Source organism: Dendronephthya gigantea, unplaced genomic scaffold (assembly GCF_004324835.1).
Source record: "Dendronephthya gigantea isolate DGI-Jeju-01 unplaced genomic scaffold, DenGig_1.0 000031F, whole genome shotgun sequence".
In the NCBI taxonomy this organism is placed as follows: Eukaryota; Metazoa; Cnidaria; class Anthozoa; order Malacalcyonacea; family Nephtheidae; genus Dendronephthya; species Dendronephthya gigantea.
In genome coordinates this window covers 1,857,922-1,876,829 of record NW_021163041.1, presented here as the reverse complement: position 1 = coordinate 1,876,829, position 18,908 = coordinate 1,857,922, and the positions used below count along the sequence as shown (strand labels likewise).

Below are 18,908 nucleotides of genomic sequence, written 5' to 3'. Positions count from 1 at the left end.
ATACCTTGACGGAATGTCTCGATTGTAGATCGAGATGTCTTCATTCTATTGTTTCACGAATGCAAAGTGGTGGATTCCAAATTACCTCTTTAAGTTTAGCCTTCGCCTCTGTCAGTATGGCCTGTTTTTCTTTCAGTTGACTTGTAGCCTGATTCAATCTCTGTCTTTTTGGCTCAACAACTCTGTAAATTCTACCGTATACTTCCATAGCTCGTACCCACATACATAAAGATTTAGCGGCCAATGAAACACGACCTATGATCTCAGGTTGGAAATCTGCTTGCGAGCAATATGTACCAATTTTCTTTAACACTCTGTCTGACATGTTGTCTTTGTCGAAGTTGATCAGTTGCTTGATAAAGTTTTGTTCTCCTAAAGGCGCACATTCAAAGTAAATGTTTAGTGTATGACGAAATAAATGAGGAGTCGCCTCAGATTAGCCATTTTCCATGCACCTAAGATATAAATAGTTTTTACCTAATTGTCTCTTTGCTTCAGCCCAGGTTGGTTCATTCCCTCGTAAAATCATAACTGCCTCCATTACTTTCTCAACCAAAGCTGGAGGTCGACCATACGACTTTATCTCAGTCATATCTTTCTTGTTAAGAGCTTCCAGCGCCTAAATGAAATATAATTAAAATTTATAAAAGTTATTCTGCACAGTTATCACTTCGCAAAAAGCCAGAGGGTCCATTTACCAAAATAGTTTAGTCTCCTTATCACTATTTAGATTAGCTAACCTGCACCATATCATGTCACAAAGTATTAGCCAAGAAATTATTGCAGAGATCCTGATGTTACCTTCATAGCTTCAGCCAGGGCAGGCAATGCTTCATCAAGATCGTGCTGAGCTTGCTCTGCCATCACTCGACATTTTTCTTCTTCTTCACCAATTTTCTCACTACGTGCTGCTACAAACTAAAAACAATTTAATCATATATTTAGTTTAGTCGACTGCAATGCCACTATTGCCAACAAAGAACTCGTCCTTGAACAGGGCATGAAACATACTTTTTGCTGTTCGTCTGCATCCCTCTTCTGCTGTACGATCACAACTAAATATTCCTCACACTCTTTCTGAAATTTCGCCACCTTAACCTTGGCTTCTTCTAATTCAATGGACATTGATTCAACCTAAATATTTTTAGTAGAACCACATGGCAAATTAATACACTAATATGAACGAAATTACAGCTGAAGTATGTGGATGTGATTCACTATGAGATATTTCGACAGTAAGACAGTACCTTTGCCCTTGTTTCATCAATCTTATCCAAACCATTTCTAAGCTTGGCAGCGGCGTCACCAAGTTCTTTACGTTTCTCAGCAAGCAAACTAAAATCACAAGATAATGTCACGTGCAAGCGATAGCCAGACCTAGAGCTTTCTTAATGGTTACATACCTTTGATAACCTGAGACAAGTTCCAAATAGTTAGTAGGTGTGACGTAATTATGACGTTTCATTTCCAGTAACATCCGGTTTGACATGTTCACCACCGATCGATGGGTAGTGACAAAGATTTGCGCGATATTCTTTTTTGTCTAAACAAATAATCAAAAAGTCTTTGATGTATGTGAAGGGTACACCAAATGGATCGATTGGTTAATAATCATGTGCTAGATATTAAAAAATTATTACGGAAATTAATGAATAAAGCCAGCTTGCATCTGTAGCATTAAAGAAATGACAAAATTCAAACATCATTCTTGACAAGTCAATGATTACCTCATCATCTCCAAGATCCATCGGTTCCAGGTATTTCTCAGCAACTTCAAGCAAGGCATCATTTGGCCATTCACTGAACCAGTCAATTGTCGTGCAGTTCACGAATGCTGGGTACATTCGAATACGGTTCCTGCAACGCAAATATCAAGATATTCTCACATCAAATCCTGGGCCTATTATCCTCACAAGAAATCATGCAGGCTATTTATGATTCCATAAACCTATAGCTGGATAACGATTCTTTAATCAGCAGAAAACTTTGAGCCTTTAATTCTAAACTATAATCAGCCAAAAAAATATCTGTTATATATTCTTCTCAGTGAGTACAGAGTCTTGGACTATATCGAGTTATCTAAAACACAAGTTCAATAACAGTTCAATACCTGAACGGATCTCCAACAGGGCTCATGCATAACACAATATGCAAGTTACTTCGGACTCGTTCAATAAAATACGCAAACATTGACTCTGGCGTGTCTGTGATACCGTCATTCTTCGCAGCTTCAGATATAGCAGTTCGAACCTTAAAAATAAAATCAATCAGTATACAAAACATTCTTGACAGCTCGCAATCTTACTTTTCGTGGGCGCTTGTGATACCAAGCTGCTGGAACTCCAGCAAGCACGTGTTTTAGTAAACATTGTCAGGCAGTAAAATTCTACAAAAATAGAGAGACTATCCAGTTGCAATTATGTCATGTTTTTATGTAAATCCCTTCAAAATAAAACAAACTCGCCGCACCGTTAGGAATTTAGAAAACAGCATCATGTTGTAAGACGGTCAAGACCAATGATTGCGGCATAACAAGCTGTATCTGAAACTAACCTCCTCAAATTCATCTGGTTTATATAAATTCGGAACTTCACCACTGCTCAGAATGTTATTGATGTCCTCCAGGAACGATTCATCAAGTACTTGAGTGTCATTGAACAAAAATATTGTGGGTTTATAATCCACTCCAGCCATGAAATACAACTTCTTTAAATCTGTTGAGATGAGAAAACATGAAGAATTACAGAAAAATAGAGCTTTCCTTCCAAGTAAAAAGAAAACGTGATGTAAAAGGTTTCCAAGACGGAAATGACGGAAAGGTTAGTTCTTACCATCTCTAAACTCTGCCTTTTTGTAATTCCTTGTAACTTCGATTTGGAAAACTTTATATCCAATCAGGTAAGCCGCCAATCTCGTTAAACTCTGTCTACCACTTCCTCCAATTCCAATCAATAACATGTTACCTCGCGGTCTTCCGATAACACGAACAATTCTTGAAACTATGAAAGCAAGATAAAAATAAAGTAAAGGTTCCCTGTGCTGAGTCAAGTCGGCATGTATCAGTTCAAAAATGTTCTTATTTTCAATCTGATATAGTCCAGGTTTTCAACAAGTGGATTCTACTTACACCACACTATACTCTATCGTTTCAGTCCTACATTGCATTTCAAGGTACTTCGAATAGACTAATATACTCACCATGCTCTATAGCATCTCGAAACAACACCAGGTTCATTGGAATGACACCAGGTTCCATATTATAATCTTCCAGTTGATCTTCCATATATTTCTTTAATGCAGGAAAGTCTGTGAGATCTTCATATACCTCACCATCCTTCATAAAATCACCTGGAAAGTAACGTAATTAGCCCAGAGTTGTCCCTTCATGATAATCAAGAGAATTGATGCAGCTCACCAAATATTGGAGGTTGCTTGTTTGGACAGAGATTGTGAAATGTAAGATCAAACAACGTTCCCAGTTTGTCACTGATCAGTGTAATGAAGGACTCTTTATCGGTTTCATCAACAAGACGATCAGAAAACACCCTAAAATATTCCATAGAATTATTCAAATAACACTAATTGAAATAGATCTGCACCCATTCGCTTAACACTCCCATTTCCCTCCAAAATATTTCTTTGGCGACAAAGCCAAATGATCTGGATCTCGTTATAAATATATAAGTGCTGCTATCCTATGAAGGAAAATAGTTTCTTGATTTCTTTGTTTTAAAAGACCTCACTTATTTTAGCATTCGTCACCTGCGTTTTATCTTCATGTCATTATATTCTAGCACACATGCAAGCTGAGATGCACGGTTTGCTGTCTCTTTTAACACAAGATAGATTTTGATATCACGACGCGTGTAAAGACGTCGCGACGTCGCGTCATGTTATCTAAATCTATCTAATGTTACTATGTCACATGTTTTCTCACATACCTAAAACATTCATGGACCCAGAGCCTGGTCATACTTGGTTTTGTATCCTGGAAATCCTTTCTTGAACGAAGTAGACCTTGGAAGACCTGTATAAAAATATTGCCAAATATGATCACTTTATTAATAAATTTATCTCTCAAACACATTAAATGACCTCGTTTTTGGAAACACTCGTCAACAGATAACCCCCTTCGATAACCTCTCTATATGGGACGTGATTGACAGGTTAACAGAAAGTGTGCGGCGTGGTGATTTACTAACAAAGCCGACTAGATTTGATAGCCGGCGATATAATTTGGTTAATAAAAAATTACCTGTTGGAATAACATTTATGTATATAGATTGTACCGTATACATATATTCGTTTTAAAATGTGAAAGATTGAGAAATGATTATATAATTACCTTGGAAATGTCTCGCAAGTTAAATAAGTAGTGAATTTTTGTTGGAGTAGGCAACATTTTTGCCACGATAGTATTATAGACGTCAATGGTAGCCTTTGAAGAAAAAATTGAGAATAATGAGATGAAGGAAACATTAATGAAATTCGCATGCCATTTTATTCTCTTTAGAAAGCGCTGCATGTACCTGTGTCATTATATCACCTAATGGTTTCACTTCCTCTTCAAAATCTTGTAATTTCTGATTGATCATTGTACCAAATATTCTTTTGATTTGGCTTTCCTACAATACAGAATGCATTGAAAGACGATACAGTAAAAACAAAACAGAAAATATGGGCAATAACGTCAATTTTAGAAATACCTGTGGGAAGCACATGTTGATCAAGTTGAATCTACTTTGCAAACGACGAGATATGACCATCCTACCACCTCCTGGTGGACCCATAGCACCAAGTAAGTGCATATCCTGTTGACGAATATACGGTTAGTACCTTTTAGTGTGGGAACATTTTCAGTAATGATTTTTTCATACAATTGCACGTAAAATTGATTGGTTTGAGCAGTTTTGGAAGAATTTCACTTGAAATAAATTGTGAGCTATGTAGGTAACCAACTAAACCAATGTTATGTAAACAAACTTTCTGGTGAAAAATGATATTTGTACTAGCATTTTAATACCTTGACATGTTTCACACTTTGCTTCATTCTGTCGTACCAAAATCCATAGTCCACCCACTGCCTGATCAGTTCCAGAGGAGGCTGGGACCCAAACGTATCCTTTGCAGGCATATTGAAGTCATCCAAAAATGTAAGCAACTGCTTACCACCAATAGGGACATAAACACCTGAAATAATTATTAAATTTAGAATTCCTAGATAGCATCGTTTATCGTTATAATTATTAAGTATTCCTTCTACATGTATCACTTCTAAAACTAGCAAACATGCTGTACCTTTGGTTCTTTTCTCCACCTTACTCTCAATAATATCTTGCACGTTGTTTGAAGTCGTCTAAATAAAGAAAAATGCGTATTTTGCATAGCGGAGATCAAAGTTTAACTTCCAATGTTCAATGCACATAATATATATGCCGTCATTGAGAGATTTTGAATCACCATCACTAATAATGATGAGGCTCATATAATCACAACCGTATTTTCCCAGCCTGGAAATTTGCAACCTTGAAGATGCAATTCCCGGATGATTTCCCACTATACCATCCATACCTGAGCAGACATGTTGACTGTTAAAATAGAGTACGTTTTTGGATCTAGTCGCGACAGTACTCCTTGAGCCACTGATGTTTTACCGGTGCCAACAGGTCCAGATAACAAGACAGGTCGATGAGCTTTTATGAGGTTATACACAAGGAAGTCATATCGTACTGTGTCCACGGTTGGTACGGTGATCTTGTAAAATGGCTCACTACAAATAGAATAATAAGTAGGCTACTGTACTACAGTGTAACAAGCCTTCTCAAATGGATGATACAAGGATAGAATTAGGAGTTTATTCAATCTAGGCTAGCTGGGATCTAAGCTAGTCATGATAGAAAATAGAACTCATGTTGAGCAGTGCTGACCACACCAATACTAGGCTAGATTAGAAGAATGAATACTAGGCTAGTCCGGCAAAAGGGGTAAATTGAGTAGTCCGGAAAAATTGCATTAGAGCGGAAGTAGTCAACGCTTCTTCCAGCGAAACTTCAAGTAGGAAGTTTTTTGTCTCTGTGTAACATTGAAGGGCGTTAAATAATGTTAACTAACCTTGGATTATATCTCCAACCACTTCTTAGCTTATCTTCCCAGGAGGCCCATGTGTGTTGTTTGATATCAACATGATATTCATACACCGTATCCTGAGAAGACAAAGACATATCACTCAAACTGCTGTTTAAATCATGTTATCACGTTTTAGTTTGAAGTGAAAGTCATGGCATGTATACCCATGCCATATATTAGCAGGCAAAGTACCAATGAAACTGTTTAAAATTCTTACTTTGCTTGGAAACTGTCCCTCGAGTTCTCTTAGGAAATTGTCCATCTTCTTACGGCTGTCTTCATCTACGGTTGCACCAATCGACCAGATGAGGGAAAATAGGAACCATAGTTCTAACATGCGTGGGTAGTTCTCGTCGTTTGGATGGACCTAACAGAGGGAAATAGAATATAGTTAAATAGAATAGTATTCATGCCTCTACGTTGTCTAAATAAGGTTTAGATCGCCACGATCACATGATAACCCTAGCAACGGGCTTGAAAACTTCGTCCTACTTACCCCATTTTCTTCAGTAGCCAAGGCATCAAACAACGCACACAACGATACAACGGAATTTAGCTCAGAAGTTGGGATTGGTTCTTTGCAATTTTTACGACGGAATGCAAGACAATTTTCCACAAACTTATCAAAAAGTCTTTGAAGATGTTCGATAGATTTCTAAAATGAAGAAATGGTAAACAAATAGTGAAAGCCGCAGTCGTATTCACGAAGTCAAGTATATATTTTCTACAATAAAATTTTATCAATGGTTCATATCGCATCCATATCGCATCCATATGTACCTTATCTTGTCTTCTACTCAACCATGAATCAACATAAGGCTGCCATCCAAGATCAACAATATCATTAAACACCATTCCACAACGACTGACTGTGGCTGGAGAAGCAACCGCAAGATCTTCCACTTCAAACAACAGAGAAACCTGCAGAAACAAATAACACCGTTGCAGAAAAACGCTTGGGCCTAGAACCATGCAAGATTCGAGGCTATCTTATATTCGTACTCCTTATCTCTCGTGGTTTCAAGAAATGTACTGTCTATAATGGTTTACCTGGTCAGGCATTGCAATACGTTCTCCGTTAATCAATGTTAGTACTTTATTATCGTCCATAACAGAGTTCATTGATTCAATCCATAATGTATCAACTGGACCATCAAAAATAAGCCATTTCTCTTCGGGTTTTTCATCTAGACAACGAAAACATCATGATTGAACAAAAAACGAGTCACAGTATCGAGCTACTCCCAGTGATTTACAGCCACGGCCAACAGCATGGTCAAGCTTGGTGAATCATTTTCTTTGGAAGCTTGCACTATGACGTCCAACGTCACTGACATACGTATACCTTATTTGCCCACAATTTACCCACCTGAACATGTCTGTCTCATTACACTGGATAAAACACCATCAGTCCATTCGTTAGTATTCAAATCAAATTCACCATACAACTCGCCCAGAGACAGTGCTTTTGGATTCAATGGATATTCCTATGAAAAAGAGAAATTTTAACAATAAGAACCATTTACATACAACAGCAGTTCTCGAAAGAATAAATATGGCAATAAACGCAAGGTTGTGATTACAACGAGAATGATGCGACGCCATCCTACCTTGACTAAATTATATCCAGGAACCCCTTCCTTCTTCATCGTGGACAAAACTTGTTGTAACATCTGCCAGCTAACACTTTTACCTGAACCAGTTTTACCAACGATCATTGTTGAATGTCTGAAAACGTGAAAAATAAAATTACCATCGCTGCGAGTATTCCACGTGTACAAGATACAAAACAAGATAAACATCGGGCGTGACAAGAATGCAGATTAATTTATGATCTTATCCAAGTACATCTCCTCATTCTCCCCATTTAATCCAGTACAGACGGGAGTGTGACTGACTTGGGTAGATTTCATTGAGATGAATAAACGGATTTATTCATCCAAATGGTAGATTTTCATACAAATTGGATAACCACGTGTCAATGATATGTGTATAATATGCGAATAGTACCTTGAGTTTTTGGTTTCATAAAGCTGAATAATTTTCAATACAGTTGTAGGATGCTCTTGCAAACCAGCCTGCTTTAATTCCTTGAGAATGACATTACGTAGCTACAAGAAGTGGATATGAAGAAATAAGAATGACTGAAATGAGGAATAATAGCGTTCACCTTTCGACCCGTTTTCTAGCCTTACATGATACTTACTACTAATACCAGGCAGTGTGGGTATTGCAAACGAATGCAAGTAATACCATGGGTTCCCGCTAAATGAAATTTTACTAGACCACTACTAAAGAACTACAAGAAAAGCGTACCTTTCCATAATCAATAACAGGAGTTTCGACTCCTGGGAAAAGATCTTGAACAATACCAAGGAAAAGTGGTAAGTCTTGAGAAGTCAACTTAGCAATATTCATATCACGCATTGATAATAAGATAACCTAAACCAAGCATGAAGTTGATACCATCAATATCAATTCCTTTATTCATTACAAAACTATAAAGATTAATCACATTACATGCAGGATAAATCAACTGTTTTCCAACAATGATACTGCATGTGGATATGCAAAAGTTACCTCCTCATCGGACATATCAGGGTTTGATCTTTTCTTTCTGCCTGCATAACGCAGAACTGAAGTCAATGCTCGCAGACCAAAATCATAATGATCTTGTTTGGATAGTTGTTGAACTGCTAGAGAATATAGCGTATGGACTTTCTTTGCTAAAACCTTAAATTGGAGATGAATAAAGAATGTCAGATAATGCATTCGATAAAACAACGAACATTATTAAAAATGCAACTAGCGTAAATATTTACCTTTGTGTTGTTAAATCCTTCGCCAAACAAGATAATCTCAGCAATCATGCCAGAATCGGGTACAACCATAGATATCGGTCGGAACATGCTTTTTAAGTTGTCAGGAAGCTCAGTACGACCAGCATAACCTAAATTGAATTACGTTGCGTTACATTTGGTTTTAGAGTGTGTTTGTTTGTTTGTTTTCAAGCTCATTTTTTCACTGTTTTTATTCTTGTTCTATCCCTTGTTTGTTTATGATGTTATCTTATCTTCAGGGTTGTAAAACTGCAATGATACGAACCTGGATTCATTGTAATGAAGATTCCACACGACCATACAAGATTGATCTCTCGTCCTTCAAACACAAAACGTGAAAGACCACCGGCAAGAGCAGAAAGGATTGATAAAATCTGTTGAGCTACCACGGACAATACTTCGATGTTGATACGATTGAATTCGTCAAAACATCCCCAAGCTCCCGTCTAACGAAATCAACAATACAGAAATTCACATGATTTTCATTCAAGGCTTGTAAAATGAGATCACTAAAAAAAGTACCTGAGCAAGTCCACTGTACATTCTTCCCATAGATTTGTAATCTAATCCTTCTGAACAATTGACGACGATCACATAACTTCCCAAGGCCTTCCCAAGATCTTTCACAGTTTCTGTTTTTCCTGTACCTGCTGGACCTTTGGGACTTCCACCTCGATGTAGATGTAAGGCTGTTGTTAGAGTCATATAACACCTGAAAAGATGATAAATATATCTTTCAGCATGTGTTGAACAATCATGTACAGACAATTTCTATAAAGGCACTTATAGGCCAGATCATGGCAAATAACCGTACGTGTCATTAACACGTGCTGTACAACATCTAGGACCCGCATTAACTTTTCTTAAACAACCTTTAACCACATTAAATACAACATACCTGTCAGTTAACGGTGTGATAACCAAGCGTCCAGAGTTTCCAAGGTATTCATAACCATATTCAAATTCAGTATTCGTTTGCTTTACGACACAATTATCAATATCCTAAATAAGAACAACGAAGTTATGGGGAGTTTTAGGGAAGATAATTTCCATTAGCAGTCACATAACTGCAAGTCAAATGCATAATTCGGCTCATGTCTTTCCATGCATGACAAACTGTTATTTTATTTCAGACCATGTAGATCTCTTTCCATTTCTTGTTCTGAAGATGTTTGACAAGAGTGATCAACTTACTCTTTCCCAATACAGTCTGAGTTGGCTGAGCCATTCAAAAGCATTTACATCATTACAGCCAGACTTGATAAGTTTCTCAATCACATCTCTCGCATGTACTTCAATGGTGACTAAAGCCACGATCTTAAGACGTTGAAGTTTTGTCAGATTACCACGGATCATCTCTGAAAATTTATTTAACATTGACACCTATACATATAGAGAATGATCATGTTAGAAACTTTGAAAAGAAAAACCGACACATAATTAACCGTTGTACCTGTTTCTTTTTCAAACTTTTCAAAGCCTTTTTATCACCTCGTTCTTTGCTGCTGGTGAGCGATTTTGTGCAGTCACTGGTCCATTGCAACTGACTTGAAGTGATGATGAGCTAAACAATAAACGACAAAGTTTTGACCACGTACTCTGACTACGCTTATATTACGTGAGAATCGGGCTTGTATCTTAAACACTAAAACATTTTGTCTGCTGTAGAAGTCGACGTTTTTCAAAGAAAACGCTGCGAACCTCTCCCTATGCATAATTGATTAAATAACGACTAAAAACACACTATATAACCAACACCAAGTTTACTTACGGTTTAAGGAAATAAAACCACTCTACTGTTACTCTAGAGCAACCTGCATATTACCTTATCTGCATACTGCACTAATAAATTTTCTCTTCCCTTCTCATGTTAGAAAGTAGGTTTCGATTTTAATTTCCATTTACACATTTAATGGTCATTAAACTGTTCTTCATGTACAAATACGAAAACTATCACGAAGCATGGGGTAAAATTGTAAACGTCTCATAGATTGTCAGCAGCATGTCAATGTCCATCTCACCTGTCCGGCCCAATCTTTCACCCACTTATCCCTCTTGCTTGTATTCTTCTTCAGTGCAAGTCTACACTGTTTTAACAGTTCCTTCAATGTCCATTTCATGCTTCGCTCTATGTCACACAACCACGCCTGCGAAAAACGTATGAAGCTTTTTTCAGGCACAAATTTTTATACGCCAAATGACATACGCTATGAAATGCAACGCCATGATGAAATTACATGAACGAGAGTTATAGGGATATAGTTCACAGTTATGGTCCTTAGCTGAAGGAACCATCTTCGTCTTTTAATAAATGTGAAAAGTGAACCAGCTATAAAAGCTCTGATTTATACAGGCCTCATAATTTAAGTGGGAAAGGATACATTAATAACCGTGCAGTAGAATACCTCGACTGGGCCTTCCAAGAGGACGGTTTGACCAAATTCAACATATTCTCCATCGGCTGAGAACATACCAAGAGCTTCCTTCTTTTGGGAAATTCCGCGCTACGTAAAAGAAATGTATTCATTTTGTCCATACTGAACTGCAAACAAGAGTAACTTTACACTAAACTGATCTTCCTGGATGAGAGAGCATTTTAAACGGCCTAAAGTCAATGTGGTTCAGTGATATTACCGCAAAAAGAAGGACTGAACAAAACCGAACTTTGGCCTGCGGTGTTTCTAACAAACACCTGCAGTGTAAATCTATATATACTGGAATGCAAAGACTTTACCTTTGCCATTTTCAATGTTTTAATGTTATCGAAACATTTCTTCAGATGTGGCTGAACCTTTTAAAGAAATATACGAACCGTCATTAGCGCTGTACAATATTTAATACTCCTAAACTAATTATGGGATAGATTGCAAAAAATGAAACTTCACTTACAGCATCGGGGTTCTTTGACTGGCCAAGAATTTCAAGCAAGTCATCATTAGAAAGAAAATAGAATCTTGGAAATATTTGTCGTTTGGTCTCAAGATACATGTCCAATGATTTTTGTATCTCCTCCAATTTTGTGTTCATTTCGTTGAGAGTATCCAAAAGTCCTAAACATGAACGCACATGAAGCTATATTGTTGTTCCTGCAGGTAGCATATGAACTGTAAGTGAATTGTTTTTCGTTGTTGTTCACGTTCAAAGATAAAGGTAATTTGTTACAGCGAATTAACATAAGCACAGATCGAGTACTGTATGTATATATGGCTTTATTGGCTTACCTACATCACGTCGTCGTAACTCACCTGGATAATGTGTTCCTCGAAGAGCATTGGGGTCTTTATGTAGCCTTTGCATGATAGTCTATGACAATATTAAGTTAGGAAGAGATGCACATTAAACTTCAAAATACATTGCGCGTTGCTGCATGCGGATAGTTTGTTTGCCTGGAAATGTAGCTAGATCGTATTTTAGTGGAGGTAGTGAATACTCAATGAAGCTAGCGCAGGAAACTGCTACGGAAGGAGGAAAGATCCAAGACATATTAGCAAAGTAGATTCTCCAAATATCAAAAGACTTATCACTTTATTAACTGCAAGCATGACATTAAAGAAATCGTCCAGAGCTTTCGATCTAATGGCCCTCGTCGAAGTATTCATAAAATATTTTCTATGCAGTATATTATAGGAAGTAAACCAAGCTTTTTTAAAAGACAGCTTCGATCATTTTGCTTCTTCATTTTGCTAACTTTATGTTTGATAACATCATTGTCGGATCGACTATAGTTATATTGGTTCAAAGAAGATTTCCACTCATCAGAACCTGTCAGAATATTAAGAAATTGGTAAAATTACCTTCCAGTTATTGTTGACGTCATCAAACTCTGCAGATTCACGCGGTAGCTGTTTGCGGATATCTTCACCAAGGAAAATATTCTAAAATGTTATATTTCATTGGTTAACTGGAAATATGCGAAACGTCTATTACTTTTACTTTTACTTTCATATACTGATATAAAATAAGATATATACGATAACATCTGTAAACATGCAAGCTTACATGATCTAAAATGATTTACCTCGAGGTACATCCATTGTCTTTGTACTGTTAAAATCATTTCTGTTACTTCTAAGATTAATGACAGAGTTCTTTCCCATTTATCAACCTTGATAAATTAAAAACAATCGTATGTATAATCAGAGTACACGCATTTGTATATATACAAATCAGTCGACTCTTCATGCTTCCATGCATGATAAAACTAAATATGAATACCTACCTCCTGCTCGAAGGCTTTGACGAAGCGCGAAGCTTTCATCGTGGATAAAGTGACTTGGTTGTCTTCCAATACTTGAAATACCTCTTCAGTACCTCTATAGATGGTGAACGAAAATAGTGGTTCAAGCAAAAACAATATTCATTCTATCTAATTAACGCATTGCTCTGTCCTTCTATCCAAATATTAATCAACGTTGAGCAAAACAGAGGAAAGATACTTGTTTTAACAAATAGGTTAGGTAATAATATTCTTGTACGTTAATATTCTTGTACATTATATTCTTGTATTCTTATATTCTACAAGCTAATTCATTTAAATAGGTTAGGGTCATGCATGATGGATCATTAGAACATAATTCAGTAAGTTGTTGAGTTTGTTGACCAACCTCAATTTAAAATGCCCACGATCTTTGTAAGGTTCAATATCAAGAACGATGCTTTCCCAGGTCGTTGATATTTGATTCAATGCCTATAAAATGTTTTTATTGAAACAAAGTTATAAAAAGCGCTCTTGCATTTTCGTCAATCTTGGCATGAAAAGGATAATTATTCTGTGAAAACCGCACGTCGTTAGAAGAGGGTGAAATGCATCACCAGCAGCATCTTGATCGATATAATTCATATACCTGTTCTATGGACAATTCTTTTGTTGCAGCAGAGGAAACGTCAGATATTTGTGACGCATATTGATCAAAACCAAGTGTAATAATGTGTTCCAGGGTAAAGTCACCTACATCAAAACATAATGTATTTGGAACATATTGAACAACATACCAGCCCAGTAAACATAATCAAGATACTCTGGTACATTCTACTGATCACAACCTTGCATATACATGTTCACGTGTGTTTAAACTTAATCTTCAAGAATTTCCTGACGTCAACACTAAAAATGGTCTTATACGAAGTATCAAACCCACATGCACTCATCTCTAGTATTGCGACAGTACCTTGTTCGTCAAATGGCCTCTGAACATGTTCTTTAATTTGCGTCCAATGACGATCTCTCATGGCTGGATTTTTCAAATCTTGGATCAAGGGCATCGTTCGTTTGAATTGCTCAATTCTTCCTTTGATAGAGTCACAAACCTCCCAATTTCGATCCTGCATGTAAAGCATTCTCCATATCAATCCCTTTCCCCTTTGATTAGGTCAACAAACAAATATTTAACAACCAATAATATGTATAAGATGAAGTATATACAAACCTTAACTTCTCTAACAACTTTGTTGAGTTTCTTTAATTGTATTTGGGCAGTAGTTTCCATTTCTTCAGTAACTAAGTCAACAAACTGACCAGTTTTCCACGAGTCCCACAGCCCTTCCCAATCCTTGGTGATATGCCATATCTGATCCAAATGTTCCAAATCTTTCTCAATTTGTAGAAGTTCTTTTGACGATGGTTGTTCGATCTTGAAGATACCAAGTCCTCTCTTTATGGTTGCTTCTTGTTCCTTCAGATTTTGCACATTTGTTTTGTAATCGTTCACATCCTCCAGTGCCTAAGTTGCGAAACGTTGAAAGCGCGTACGTCATTAGAGTGTTTGGTGGCTGTTAAGTATGCAACAAATCGAAAAATGCTTTGAATCTATTGAATCTATTAATTAGAGGCAACAATATTCTAACTCTCTTTATTAACCCCACGTCTAACGGTCATTTCAATGAGAATCAAGGTGACGATGAACATTTTCAGCAATGTGTAAAATCCTTCTACGTATAATATTGGGACCTGAGTACCCCCAAGCAACCATCATTTTCATCAACTATTCCACTGAAATGAATGAACATACCCTCTCAGTAGAGATATCACTGTTGAATGGACCTTTGTTGTGAAACTCGTCAACAAGCATGGAAACAGTTTTCTTTAATTCTTCTGCGGACAGAAGTAAACCTGATTTGAATTTCTCTTTACTTTTCTTCAGCATGATATCGCTATCCGTAAGACATTGTTGGAATGAATACCATTCTCCGTTCAACTCATCAAGAACTTTCTGAATCTGAAAGAAAATACGTTATGAAATTAGATTAGATAGATGAAGCAAAATTATCTCAATCTCTCTCTCTGTGTAATGTACATTGTACCAAAGAAAGTCTGTGGATATAGTAAAAAGGAATATAATACGCTACCTCTGGAGAAACGGCTACTTCATATTTCTCCAAAATAGCAAACTGCTGATGTAAAGGAGGGAACCTCGCTTCAATTTTACTCAAATCTGTTTGCAGCTGTTCAAGCAACGAAAGACTTTCACCAAGTTGATCCAGAGTTTCAGGTGGTGTACTTAGCCTATAGAGACATAGTACTTGTTGAAAACGAAAGGTAATATTTACGTATGGCATTTTAGAATATTCCAAAGCCAGAAGATAATTGTCCTAATTAAAAATATATATCGCAAGCAAAAACGAGTAAACAACAAGTGCACGAGATCGCAAAAGTCATGACGGTATCACAACATATCATATATCAAGTGATCCATATATAGTTGTCATTCTCTAATTTCTTCATATCTTGCACTTACTTCTTGCTGTTCTCTTTCAGGAACTTATCCAAATCCAAAAGTTTGCTACTTGCCATCTCATTCAACAACGTCGTAAACTTATTTTGCCATTCATTACAGTGACTGAGCAGAGCAAACTTCAATGGTGAACAATCCAAGAGAACAAACTCGATGTTGAAGACAGTTTCCTCTTTCTGTACATTGTTTGCTACTTCAGTGTACCTGCATAAATAAACGCAATCACATTTATAGACATTGATTATCATTTTTATAATGCTTATCTCATGTTTATACATACATGCATGCACAATTCACTCTCCCAGATAACAAACATGACTATAGTTACATTTGTTCTTTCACATAGCTAATAAGCATTAGAATTTTCTTTTTTAATTTTAGTCAATAATTCTGTTGCTTATCATTCTACTGCCGAGATAATAAATTAATTATCAACGACGTAAATAGAAGAAATGTCAGCCAAATACATGTACAGGTGTATGTAATGTAGGAAATAATGGAAGTTCATTGCATATTAGAAGATATAATAATACATATGCATGTTTTTTCATAGGGAGCCAAATTTTATTCATCATTTAGTTTCAACCAAATAGCAACTTGAAGTAAATTTATTTTTGACAAAAGAAGGCAAACCTGGCAATATCTGCATCGAATGACGAAACTTGTGGATTCAGTCTTTGATAACGTCTGATAAAAGCGTCCTTCTGAATCTCCCAAATTTCACGGTAACTAAAACATAACGAGTGACGATAAGGTAAATTTACATATACTCTCATAATCTGTCAGATGTACTGCAGCTCGTAGCTACAACAATTCATTCGTCATTATTTTATCGAGTTGTATCATGGTTGTTAAAGACAACAAGTTATTAAATTGCAGGACAATAACAAGTTTTCTACAACTATACTTGTAAATTCAGTTTTGCAATATATCTACCTGTCCCATGTGCCAAGATAGGATTGTAGATGTGATGCATTTGTAGACATTCCAACATTTACACTCGTTTGAATTTTCTTAATTTCTTCATCTTTGGATATCAGAGCATGAACGGCCTTCAATTATTGAATAAATTATATAGAATGTTACCTAGTTATACAGGATGCATGTCTCCAAAATATACGCCCCCAAACAAAATTATTTATTTCGTACCGGTCTAGTGGATCTTTTCTTGGTCAAAAGATCAGGTAAGCGTTGAAAGACGGCTAGACAATCAGTTAGATGTGTCGCAGTGTCATTTACAATGCTTGCCAGTTTTGCTAATGTTGGTGAAAATTCGACCTAAAAAGTTCAGTTAAAATAGAATAAGATAAAGATTGAAACGTAGAAATTCCTTTTTATACCTTTTTTATTTGGGAACAAAAAATGTATAAAGGAATAAATAAACCTGTTGACATGCATTCTCACCTTATCTCCTTCAAGAACAACTTTTACTCGAAACAAGGGATTCGGAGAGTTTTTACCATCACCGTTAATTGCACGAGATAGCTCCTGAAGCGACCATTTCACATTTAGACGAAATGCTTCTTCAACCATTCGGTCCATTTTTTCTGTATAACGAACCCAATGAGTTTGTACCTATAAAAATATAAGGGAATAATAAAATCGATCCGTTGTATCAGCTTTTAAAATCCCTTTCACTTACTTCAGGGCCATCATTTTTAAACACAGTATACACTTGTTTCATCGTAGAAACAATTTCAGCGTGAATTTCTTGGAGTCTTGTTTGAACGATAGCGCGATGACTTTTCTGTAAACATAGATAATATTGATCAATCTAATTATTCTGCATAGAATACTGTACAATATAGAATACAATATTAAATTTTCCAATTCACAATTATCGTTTACCATCGTTTACAACGGCCGGATCAAGTTACAGTTGAATAGCGTTAGAATGAGTAAGACTAAGTCACGTCTGATCGTATTGTCCGCGCTCAGGTAAAAAAAAACATCAGGCAACGCGAATTAGGTTTACTACCTGGTCATCCTCAAACTCTAAATTGTCGTAGACACGTTTCCCATCAATTATGACCAATAACATTTCGCTGATCTTTATACAGTTTTTAGATATCATGAGATTAGCGTTCTTATATTCATCAACAATTGCTTGCACCTAGAAGAAGCAATGAAGCATAAAGCAATATACATAAGCCTACCACGAGTAGGGAAATAGTGACGAGTGAGAGATGGGTGAATTTGCAGAAAGAAAAAAAACATTGAATGCATTGAACATGAAGATAGATAGGTTCATTGATTGCTTATATTTCTTGTACATTTTATTTTAAAGATTTCAATTTTTCATAATTATTTCAAAAATAAAAAGAGAGTTTACCTTGCTTGAATTTTGCCTGCATTCACCAATAAAGTAATCAGAAATTCCTTTGCTAGCCCAAGTTAGTTTTGTCAGCCCTGGATGTATCTTTCTGTCCAAAAACCTAATTCTTTCTCGGAATAAGGCTCTTTCTTCAGCTGACAACGCCGCAATTATTCTAAACAGCGATATTCAACATATCATTGGGTTTTTTCTGATCGTCGCATGTACTCCTTACGGGAGTTCACTGTTGGACGAACTCAGAGAATGATTTTTTTGATTTTCTTACCGATTTGATTTCATAGTCTTACTGGGCTATTTAAAATACTGTCATGTTCGATAACAGTTACTAGTGTGGAAATTGTATAGCTAAAGATGTGGTGCAACAAAAGTAGCTAGAAGACAATAGTTTTTTTTTCTAATATTCCTTGTGTCAGAAGCGTGTGATAAAATAATTCTAGCCAGTCAATGTCAGAGGTGAGAGTGCAAATGAAAAGGAATTTGGGTGGACCTTTCTCTTGCTCACCCAAATTCTTCTTTCTCACAAACCTCAAATCAAATCAATACCATGCACATACACTGTCATAATAACGTAGTAATACCTGTTGTAGTCTCTTACAACAAGAAGAACATTTTCGCGAAGTACTCTCAGATCCTCTTTCTTTTGATACATCTCAGCAACATAATGCGGTGTCTCAAACATTAGCTGTTCCCAATAACTAATCTCGTTCAGCAACTTTAGCAAGTTCCTAATGAAGAAGGATTAGGTTACAAATGAAAGATAAAAAAAATTACAATGGCTTAATTCACTTTAAATATTTTAATGCAGCTATTTCCTGATGTATTTTTATGAAATAAAACAAAAGGCGAATCGGCAGTCATTGGAATTTTTCCTGCACA

The 18,908-nt window shown here is 36.3% G+C and overlaps 1 protein-coding gene across 2 annotated transcripts in view; it reads right to left on the bottom strand.

Annotated features, from left to right (window-relative positions):
- The window catches only part of LOC114524683 (dynein heavy chain 2, axonemal-like), a 35,339-nt gene that overhangs the window by 10,298 nt on the left and 6,133 nt on the right, over nucleotides 1-18,908 (bottom strand). For both annotated transcript variants that reach the window (XM_028545834.1, XM_028545835.1), the window contains 58 exons: nucleotides 18,611-18,757; nucleotides 18,030-18,186; nucleotides 17,676-17,810; nucleotides 17,340-17,444; nucleotides 17,102-17,272; nucleotides 16,847-16,975; nucleotides 16,634-16,749; nucleotides 16,331-16,426; nucleotides 15,701-15,901; nucleotides 15,312-15,468; nucleotides 14,975-15,181; nucleotides 14,393-14,686; nucleotides 14,135-14,288; nucleotides 13,811-13,914; nucleotides 13,571-13,653; nucleotides 13,186-13,279; nucleotides 12,985-13,071; nucleotides 12,761-12,841; nucleotides 12,212-12,269; nucleotides 11,856-12,016; nucleotides 11,701-11,757; nucleotides 11,372-11,470; nucleotides 10,988-11,113; nucleotides 10,420-10,530; nucleotides 10,161-10,349; nucleotides 9,865-9,968; nucleotides 9,489-9,678; nucleotides 9,232-9,412; nucleotides 8,949-9,076; nucleotides 8,707-8,859; nucleotides 8,443-8,568; nucleotides 8,137-8,237; nucleotides 7,737-7,854; nucleotides 7,496-7,613; nucleotides 7,177-7,313; nucleotides 6,907-7,047; nucleotides 6,623-6,781; nucleotides 6,344-6,493; nucleotides 6,112-6,203; nucleotides 5,572-5,770; nucleotides 5,299-5,356; nucleotides 5,024-5,190; nucleotides 4,707-4,811; nucleotides 4,530-4,625; nucleotides 4,346-4,438; nucleotides 3,942-4,027; nucleotides 3,416-3,546; nucleotides 3,199-3,348; nucleotides 2,832-2,999; nucleotides 2,554-2,714; nucleotides 2,111-2,250; nucleotides 1,728-1,857; nucleotides 1,404-1,543; nucleotides 1,248-1,335; nucleotides 1,012-1,134; nucleotides 802-918; nucleotides 478-619; nucleotides 86-372 (listed from right to left, as the gene is read on the bottom strand). In XM_028545834.1, coding sequence (XP_028401635.1) covers nucleotides 86-372; nucleotides 478-619; nucleotides 802-918; nucleotides 1,012-1,134; nucleotides 1,248-1,335; nucleotides 1,404-1,543; nucleotides 1,728-1,857; nucleotides 2,111-2,250; nucleotides 2,554-2,714; nucleotides 2,832-2,999; nucleotides 3,199-3,348; nucleotides 3,416-3,546; nucleotides 3,942-4,027; nucleotides 4,346-4,438; nucleotides 4,530-4,625; nucleotides 4,707-4,811; nucleotides 5,024-5,190; nucleotides 5,299-5,356; nucleotides 5,572-5,770; nucleotides 6,112-6,203; nucleotides 6,344-6,493; nucleotides 6,623-6,781; nucleotides 6,907-7,047; nucleotides 7,177-7,313; nucleotides 7,496-7,613; nucleotides 7,737-7,854; nucleotides 8,137-8,237; nucleotides 8,443-8,568; nucleotides 8,707-8,859; nucleotides 8,949-9,076; nucleotides 9,232-9,412; nucleotides 9,489-9,678; nucleotides 9,865-9,968; nucleotides 10,161-10,349; nucleotides 10,420-10,530; nucleotides 10,988-11,113; nucleotides 11,372-11,470; nucleotides 11,701-11,757; nucleotides 11,856-12,016; nucleotides 12,212-12,269; nucleotides 12,761-12,841; nucleotides 12,985-13,071; nucleotides 13,186-13,279; nucleotides 13,571-13,653; nucleotides 13,811-13,914; nucleotides 14,135-14,288; nucleotides 14,393-14,686; nucleotides 14,975-15,181; nucleotides 15,312-15,468; nucleotides 15,701-15,901; nucleotides 16,331-16,426; nucleotides 16,634-16,749; nucleotides 16,847-16,975; nucleotides 17,102-17,272; nucleotides 17,340-17,444; nucleotides 17,676-17,810; nucleotides 18,030-18,186; nucleotides 18,611-18,757 — 7,798 coding nt within the window. The remainder of the gene's footprint in view (nucleotides 1-85; nucleotides 373-477; nucleotides 620-801; nucleotides 919-1,011; nucleotides 1,135-1,247; nucleotides 1,336-1,403; nucleotides 1,544-1,727; nucleotides 1,858-2,110; nucleotides 2,251-2,553; nucleotides 2,715-2,831; nucleotides 3,000-3,198; nucleotides 3,349-3,415; nucleotides 3,547-3,941; nucleotides 4,028-4,345; nucleotides 4,439-4,529; nucleotides 4,626-4,706; nucleotides 4,812-5,023; nucleotides 5,191-5,298; nucleotides 5,357-5,571; nucleotides 5,771-6,111; nucleotides 6,204-6,343; nucleotides 6,494-6,622; nucleotides 6,782-6,906; nucleotides 7,048-7,176; nucleotides 7,314-7,495; nucleotides 7,614-7,736; nucleotides 7,855-8,136; nucleotides 8,238-8,442; nucleotides 8,569-8,706; nucleotides 8,860-8,948; nucleotides 9,077-9,231; nucleotides 9,413-9,488; nucleotides 9,679-9,864; nucleotides 9,969-10,160; nucleotides 10,350-10,419; nucleotides 10,531-10,987; nucleotides 11,114-11,371; nucleotides 11,471-11,700; nucleotides 11,758-11,855; nucleotides 12,017-12,211; nucleotides 12,270-12,760; nucleotides 12,842-12,984; nucleotides 13,072-13,185; nucleotides 13,280-13,570; nucleotides 13,654-13,810; nucleotides 13,915-14,134; nucleotides 14,289-14,392; nucleotides 14,687-14,974; nucleotides 15,182-15,311; nucleotides 15,469-15,700; nucleotides 15,902-16,330; nucleotides 16,427-16,633; nucleotides 16,750-16,846; nucleotides 16,976-17,101; nucleotides 17,273-17,339; nucleotides 17,445-17,675; nucleotides 17,811-18,029; nucleotides 18,187-18,610; nucleotides 18,758-18,908) is intronic.